At 40.9% G+C, this 9146-nt stretch overlaps 1 protein-coding gene across 1 annotated transcript in view; it reads right to left on the bottom strand.

The window, feature by feature from the left end:
- Positions 1–9146, bottom strand: part of EML6 (EMAP like 6) — a 486366-nt gene that overhangs the window by 64808 nt on the left and 412412 nt on the right. The window contains exon 24 of the mRNA XM_007937992.2: positions 4208–4296. Coding sequence (XP_007936183.1) covers positions 4208–4296 — 89 coding nt within the window. The remainder of the gene's footprint in view (positions 1–4207; positions 4297–9146) is intronic.

Below are 9146 nucleotides of genomic sequence, written 5' to 3'. Positions count from 1 at the left end.
GAAGAATGAAGAAAACCAAGGATGGATGGAGACAGTCCAAGGGACTGGTGGATCATGCAAAGCTATATGACCAGATTTTTGAACAAGTTTTTTTTTTTTTTCAATACTTTGAGGTTTTATGGTTGTTCTTAATGCTCCATATATTTATTACTTTAAAATTTTTTTATGTGATTTGGGTGAAAGTTTACAGAGCAAATTCATCTTTCACACAGGAGTTCACATATACTTTGTCTCATGACATTGACCATAGAAGAACTAGATGGTGCCTGGCTACCACTGTTAATCACTCAGAGGGGGATCAGTGTAGGAGATCCTGGATAGAGTGGGAGAACAATATGGAACAAAACTCAAAATCATAAAAAAACCAGGTTTACTAGTCTGAAGGAACCTGGTGAAACTCCCAAGACTATGGCCCATAGTTACCCTCCAGGCCTGGAACTTAACTCACTCCTGTGCCTTCCAACCAAACAATAGGCATATAGGGTGAACATTTACATCAGGTAGATACACTCCTTAGAATGATCAATTGTGGGAGAACAGAAGGGTAGTATTTGCACAGGGAGATAGTTCAGGGGGTAGGAATGCATAGGAAAGAAGGACATAGGGAAGAGGTAACTACAGGGAGAAAGTGGGAAGAGAGCTGTTACACTGTGGGGAATTGCAGGCAATGTTATGAAATAAAATGTGTATGAACTGCTGTATGGAAAATGAATTTGCTCTGCAAAAAAGAATGAAGAAAACCATAGACACATGGAAACAATTAGTCCAAGGGACTGGCACAGCATGAGATCCTCAGCCTATATGACTCTGAGACCAGAAGAACTAGATGGTGCCCAGCTACCACTGTCAACCACTTGGAGGGAGATCTATGTAGGAGAACTTGGATAGAGTGGGAGAACAATATGGAACAAAACTCAAAGTCATTTTAAAAAAAGGGACCAGGTTTGCTAGTTTGTTAGAGCCTGGTGGAACTTCTGAGACTATGGCCCTTAACTGCCCTTCAGCTCTGGAATTGAACCCAGTCCTGTGGCTTCCAGCCAAACAAAAGACAGTCATATGAGCTGAACATTTACATTAGCTATATACACTCCTTGGAGTGATCAATCATGGGAGAATAGAAGGGCTGGATATGTACAGGGAGACAGCTCAGGGGTCAAGAGTACATGGGAGGGAAGGACACAGGGAAGATGTGGTTATGGGGAGGAAATGGGAGGAGAGCTGTTGCATTGTGGGAGATTACAGTCAAAGTCATGAAACAAAGTGTATGTGAACTGCTGTACGGAAGATGAATTTGCTCTGTAAACTTTCAGCCCAATCACACAATAAAAATAAAAAATACACACACACACACACACACATATATATATATAGAGAGAGAGAGAGAGAGAGAGAGAAAGAGAGAGAGAGAGAGAGCATTAAGAACAACCACCAAAACCTATAAGTATTAAAAAAAAAAAAACTTGTTAAAAACTCTGGAACTTAGGTGGAAGGGGAGTCCTCAAGGAGTTGTCTCCTTCATGCCTTCCCTCAAATAGATATGCCATTGTCATCTTACTTTGTAGAGGAGGTAGTTAAAGCCCACAGAGAGGTTAATCACAGTGGGCTTAGAAGCAGAGGGGATTCAAACTCCAGAGGGTTGCCTCTTAGTATGGTGATCTTTAACCTGTGTTAGATAGATGTTAAATGGGCATTTTAACATTTGTCATATTTATAATTAACTGGGTAACCTGTGTGTTAGTTTTAGCACAGCTCTTTCTTTTGGAAAAAAAAAAAATTCTAATTTGAAGAGGAAATATTCCAAATTCTTCCTCTCAGTGGAAGGGCTTGACAGTGTTAGCCACGGAAGCAACAGCCCCCTCCCTGGTACTCCTTGCAGTGGCAATACCAGGGAAGGTAGGCCCTGGAAACATCAGCTGAAGCAACTCCCCGACCAACAGCATCAGGAATTCGCCCCAGGAATTATAAATGTGCATTCAAAGCAGCAAATTCACTCTTCAGAGAAAGATCGTGCCATTCTATAAGGGCTTACAATACTAATTTCCCTCTTTTGCATATTCTATGCAATAATTTATGTAATAATTTTATGCAATAATTACTCCTCTGTCTCAAGTTGGCCTCCTTCCCCCTCCACCATTTGGTTAAACTGCATTTTGCTTTATTATACTTATTTTGGGGCACTGGAACATGAAAAGAAAATACAAATGACATGAAGTAAAATGACAGTAAATACACAGAAAAAATCAGAGTCCACACAGATCCCTCTAGCCTGGGGTCCCAGCTCCAGTGCTCTTCTACTCTTTTAGAAACTTAAGTTCCTTATTTGTAAAATGAGACTGACAACTATCACACAAGGTTGTTGTGAGCATTAAAATAACAACATAATACATAAAAATCTTGTTCAGCAACCTACTCTGGTGAGTAGCAACTGGGGTCTTAAAAGTTTTTGAGCGGCCATCTAAAATGCAACTGTTGGTCTCCTCTCATCTGAAGCAAAGAAGAGTGAAGAAAATCAAAGGTATCTGGAAAAAAGTAGTCCAAGGATATGATGGACCACAAAGAGGACCTCAGCCTTCATGACCCTCAGACCAAAAGAACTAGATGGTGCCTGGCTACCAATGCCAACCACTTGGAATGGGATCAAAACTGGAGATCCTGGATAGAGTGGGAGGAAAAATGTGGAACACGATTCAAAAACACAAAAAATGACCGGAATTATTGGTCAGATAGAGACTGATGGAACCCCTAAGTCTATGGCCCTGGGTTGCCCTTTGGGCCTAGAAATGGACTCACCTACTCTAGGGAGTAGATGTACCCGCCTACTCTAGGGAGATGTACCCTTATACCAATTAGCCATGAAACACCAGAGTAGAAGCATTCACATGGGAGGAAAACTGGACAGACAGGAATGCATAGTCAAGAAGGGTATAGGGAAGGAGTAGTCACAGGGAGGGGAGGAGAGGAGTTTTTTATGATTGGGGATGATAATCGGGGTGTGAAATCAAATGTGCATGAACTACTGAATGTAAAACAAATTTGCTTTGTAAATCTGCACCCAAAGCACACACATACACAAAAAGCATATATTCTTAAAACAGCAACAAAAAAGTGCCCAGCACATTTAAAAAATGGCATAATTACAAATATTCCTTCACTCAAAGCTATAAAAGTTTCTCCATATAAAAAGTTAAAGAGAGGACTGAATAGCGGTAAAAAAATTGAAACTGGAGAGTGAGACCAATTAATCAATAAACAATTTGCATTAATACAATGCTACTACCATCTATGAAACCTTATGTTTCTTAAATGCTACATGTACACTTTCTTTAGAAATATTGAAACCATTATGAACAGACACTTGTCCAAATGTCTCTGGGAGTACTTTACAGTACTGGATAGTTCATAATACAGAGAAGGTGACTTGTTCAATTTCTTCCAACAAATCATCGTTAATGCTTGTCCCTCAGCAGCATACTCTCATCCCCATTTCCTCCTGAAGAACCACTATTTCCTTTTCTTTCATCAAAGGCTACATAGCAAACAAATGTGTCAGGTTGTCCCTAGGGACAAAATTGACTTCCCTAGTGCTTAATAAGGCAACTTTCCCCTTTAAGTCATCAGGATTCATCATGTGGTAGCTTTGTGCAGAGCCTGAACAGGGACCTAGGTTGAAGAAGGCATTAGTGTTAAGGGTCCAAAATTTTTAACTAGACATTAATCTCAAAAATTCAAACATCATGCATGTGGCTAAAGACATGAGAAAATCATGGAGAAGTGAACAGTTTGATACATTAGGATAGCCAACCTGTGGATAGTTTTTATTTTGGAAATTATTTTTTCTTGTTGTAGAATTACAAGCAATAAATATTGAGAGAATATGGTTCAAAAGTTCAAAAAGGTCTGCATAAAAGACATGTCAAATGGGAAAAATAATAGGCAGCACCCAAACTGTCAACTTAGTCACGGTCTTCAGGGAGAAAATAATTAAGCAGAAAGCCAACTACGCATTGCTGCATTAGTGGCATGATATGTCTGTATGCCCTCTCAGAAATTAGGAAACCAGATAAAGCAAACAGATTTAAGAAATGATGGAGCTTAAAAGTACACTCAATGTAACCCATATTAGTGCTTAAGAATTGATACATTTATTAAAGCACACATATTCAATCTTCATGAAATACATCTTTAAAAGCTTTTGCATGATGATTACCTCTGAAGGTCTTATAATGTGCCGTTTGCCTCTTGGAGCTTCAAAAAAGAGTTGTTCTTTGGCACCTGAATTAACTTGCAATAATTTTCCTGTTTATGATAGAATGAAATAGACAGTTAAATTCTGCATTTGTTGTTGTTGTTGTTGTTGTTGTTGTTGTTATGTGCCGTTGAGTCGGCCCCGACTCATAGCGACCCCTCCTTGGGTTTCCGAGGCAGTATCACTACGGAAGTAGGATTGCCCAACCTTCCTTCCGAGGAGTGGCTGGTGGGTTTGAACCGCCAGCCTTCTGGTTAGCAGGCAAGTGCTTTTAGCCACTATGCTACCAGAGCTCCAAATTCTGCATTTATCTTTTTATTATAAAATGACAAACATTTTTATCAAAGTCTCATAAACCGTGTAAATATATGTTGAATTATTGCAAAGGACATGCAAAGGCAACTACATGGGATAGTCCATTGCCTCAGTTTTGACACACTGAGACCCTACAGGACAGAGTTGAACTGTGCTACAGGGATTCCAAGGCTGTAATCTTTATGGAAGCAGACTGCTTCACCTTTCTCCAAGTGGAGAGGCTGGTGGGTTCAAATGTCCAACCTTCAGTTAGCAGTTGAGCACTTAACCACTACACCACCAGGACTCCTTATATGTGATGGTACCGACCCCAAAGCTATGATTTTTAGACTATGGACCTCATAAAATCTGACCTTGAACATTTTCAACAGACAGAAGAATCACACTTGCTGTGCTTTATTCTAGCTGTTACATTGAAAGGAGCTGCAGTTTGGAAAGTCTGACAAAAATATATTTTTTGCTTTTTTTCCTTGTTGCCTCTTAGCAGAAAGATGAAGTAAAAGGAAACTGCTTTGGCAAGAAGTATGGCATTGGAAGAAGACACATGTCGCAAATATTCGCAGTTACTCAGATCTGAATTCTAAATTTGCCCTTTAAAGTTTAGAAACAGAAAGATAAGGACACACAAAGCAAACTCTAAATGCTCATTCCTGTCTTACTTTAAAATTTGAAGAGAAATTTAGACTTTGAACAAATGGTGAGCAAAAACAGTCTTTCAGTCCAATGTAAATTTATAATCTTGGATTCATTTTGATTAATGTTGGAAAACACTCAGATTTTCTACTCTCTGCCTACCACAGCAACGATTCTTTATGGCTTAAAGTTTAAATGACTCAAGGTATACACATTCTAGTATTTCTCATCATTTTCTTTTAATTGTGGAAAATTTCTAACATAGATGAGAGTAAAGAAAATAGCATGAAGAACTCCTATGTGTCCACTGTCCAGTTTCCCCACTCATCCTAGATTACTATGAAGCAAATCTAAGACATCATAATATTTCATCTGTAAATAATTCAGCATCTATCTATCTATCTATCTATCTATCTATCTAAAGGGCAAAGTCCCTCCTGCTCTCTTTTTTCTATTACCATGTAAATTATATGTCTTGAAATGTCCTTCTTGGAAAGATAATACCAAAACAAGAACATTGTGGTTTATATCATGTTCAGTAGATTTAAAATATAAATATATACCACCTAAATCTCAAATAATCTTGGCTAAACTTCAGGAGTTCCAGGTCCATTTCAAAGTGACTAATCAAAAACAAGGTTTTCTCATTTTTCAATCATTTCTAATTTGGTGAATTAGAGAGATTGAGTGGGTTTTGCCTCTGGCTCTCAGGAGCAGCAAATATGAAAATGTTTTCCCTGAATGGGGACACATTTTTCCTGATTTTATACATTTATTGTTGTTAGATGCCATCGAGTCAATTTCAACTCATAGTGACCCTATAGGACAGAGTAGAACTGTTCCATATGGTATTCTAGGTTGTAATCTTTACAGACCACCACTTACCTGTCAGTTTGTAATACTGCAGTAGTTTGTGCATTACTGTGATGCTGGAAGCTTTGCCACTGGTATTTCAAATATCAGCAAAGTCACTACTAGGTTTCAGGGGAGCTTCCAGACTAAGATGGAATAAGAGGGACCTCACAGCTACTCATAGTTTTCATTGGCTAATCCCTCTGCATGGATTAAAATCAGGAAAGGAGTGTGCCAGGGTTGTACTCTTTCACCATACTTATTTATTCTGTATGCTGTGGAAATATTCTGAGAATCTGGACTATATGAAGAAGAACAAGGCATCAAGATTGGAGGAAGACTCATTAACAATCTGTGATGTGCAGATGATACAACCTTGCTTGCTGAAAGCAAAGAAGACTTGAAGCACTTTCTGACTGCAAAAAGGGCATGGAGGTGGCATTGTCTGACATTTCCCAAGGAGGGTGGGAGATCAAGAGCACATCAACAGCCCAGGGTTGATTCCTACGAGGTGGAGGTCAGACATGCAACCACTCTCCAACCTTTTTACCAATTGTGACACCAACCATCCCTCCCACAGTACTCTCTACTTCTCTATTGGGTTCAATAATCTGTTGCATTGGCCACACAGAATTCACACACATTACTCAGGATTATAGGGTTTATTAGGGAAGTAACAGGTTACAATTCAGGATGAGAAACAAGTCAGTATACATTTCCTCAATCAGGACAGCCTTTTCTCAGCCCTGCTGCAGGAATGATTTTCTCTCACCTTGGTCTTTCAGCCCTGCGGGTTTCTGCCCTACTTGGGTAAGTGTTACAGGGCTCTTTTAGCTCTGCTGATAGGTGCCCAGAGAGGCATCCTACTCAGCCAGCAAGGGTACTGCCCCAAAGCACTCAGCTTTCTCACTCTATGGGCCAGGAAGCCCACCAATCTGTCTTGTACCAATCTCTGGGTTCTGTTGCTTCTGCTGCCACTGTTTCTTTGCCACTGTTTCTCATTTTAGCACAGGGATCTCAGTCCAAAGGACACACTCCACTCCTGGCTTTTCTTTCCTGATCATAGTGAGATCCCTTTCTCTGCCTCTGGGTTCATTTTAAGACTAGTAAATGGCAAAACTGACCAATTCCCATGTTAGGGTTCCATACACCTTATTTCCATGGTCATACTCCCACAAGAGTGCCGTACACATAATTTATAGTATTAACAAGCTATCTAATCCCCTTGGTAGGTCACAAATACCTTACATTTGCATAGTCCTACTCAGTCATCTGGTGGGAATCACAAAGAGCATGGCTAGAATGGCTATATGAAGTAATTCACTCTATTGCATTGTTAAAGATCAAAGACTACAACCTTCTGCATTGATTAAACCTCAACATAAAGAAAGCAACAATCCATACAACTGGACCACTAAGCAACATCATGATAAACAGAGAAAAGATTGAAGTTGTCAAGGATTTCATTTTACTTGGATCCATAATCAATACCAATAGAAGCAGCAGTCAAGAAATCAAATAACAAATAACATTCAAAATGGAGTCTTGCCAGTGAGCAGCACGCTTTTACCCTCTGGCATATAAGGTCTTGGAAAACTAGACACAACAGTTTGAATTAGGAACTTGGGTGCTCTGAACAGCTCACTGAATCAGAGTGCATCAAACACAAAAGAGAAGAATTAGATAAAAGGCACAGGGAGAATATTTAGGAAAGAGCTACTGGCGGAGAACAGACAGGCACCCGAGAGAGGCACTGGAAACCTTTCTGGAGCAGTCACTGTGTGCCAGGCAAGGACGGCCGCCTGAGATCCCCGAGCCAGGAAGGAGGATGACTTATAAAAGCATACCAGCGACCACTCTAATATTCCAGCAGGCAGAGGCAGAGACCTGCCTCCAGCAGCTGATTTGGATTTTTTTGGAGGTAATTTGGGTCTTCTGGGTGCTGGCGGACATGGCCAACTCCGCTGAGATTCAGCAGAGAACTTACTGTTGCGACAGGAAAGCTAGCTCTCTCCCTTCCCAGCAGGTAACAGAGTGGGCTGGGGTCAGACTGGGAGACATCATGCTTTTCTTTGTCATAAAGATCGGGACCACAGGTCACTAGCAGCTACTCCCCTGACCCAAACACAGCTGAAACTGCAAGCATCTTTGGCACCGCAGCTAGGCGGTATCACAGACAGGCTCCAGAGCCAGCCATCAGCAGTCTGGCGGGATTCTGTCAGTACCGCGGGCAGACAGAACAGGAGAATGAAGAAACGGCAGTCCCAGGAATTTTGCCTTGGAGCCGTTCTTTGGCACTGTGGGGCTGTGGAGGCGGGGTCTTTGAGTGTGCCTGGAATTGGCAGAAATTTGCAATGCTCTAACAATAGTAATCTTTCCTGAGGTTGAGCAGTGGTCTTGCAGATAAATACGTCATCAATAATAGCCTGCTCAGGTACTCCCCTAATTCCAACACACCTGAAACTGCACGCATCTTTGGCGTTGAAGGTGGGCAGTATCAGGACAAACTCCAGAGCCAGCCATTAGTGGTCTGGCGGGATTGCTTCAGCACCGCAGGCAGACAGGGCATGGAGAACAAAGAAACTGCAGCTGAGCGTGGCCCTGTGAATTTTGCCTTGGAGCCGTGCTTTGGCGCTTTGGGGCCACGGAGGCGGGATCTTTGAGTGTGCCTGAAATTGGCAGAAATTTGTGACCCTCTAACAATAGGAATCTTTCCTGAGATAGAGCCCGGTCTCGCAAATAAATATGTCATTAGTAATAGCCTGCTCAAAGCCCTAGAAACCGACCCTATCAACACCAAGCTTTCCTTTTTCTGTTCCCACCTTCTCTGCCTATATCTTCACTCATTCAGTAGAAGAAAACATATTCAGCCAATTACCATAAAGCCTCCCACATAGAACTCTAAACCCTCTTTATGAAAAAACAGAAACACTTATCCACACTACACACAGTGATTCCACCATCACAAAGAAAACAGCAGAGTGACCCAACACACTTGAATCAATAATAAAATAAAACACACCAGCTTCACCTTTTCAAAATATTTAACCATAAAACCAAGACAAAACAAATCAACACATAACCAGCAGCCAGTGACAAC

Source organism: Orycteropus afer, unplaced genomic scaffold (genome assembly GCF_000298275.1).
Source record: "Orycteropus afer afer isolate SDZICR_OR568_19922 unplaced genomic scaffold, OryAfe1.0 scaffold00046, whole genome shotgun sequence".
Taxonomy (NCBI): Eukaryota; Metazoa; Chordata; class Mammalia; order Tubulidentata; family Orycteropodidae; genus Orycteropus; species Orycteropus afer.
The sequence above is the reverse complement of the archived record's forward strand: the minus strand, read 5'-3'. Positions and strand labels throughout refer to the sequence as shown.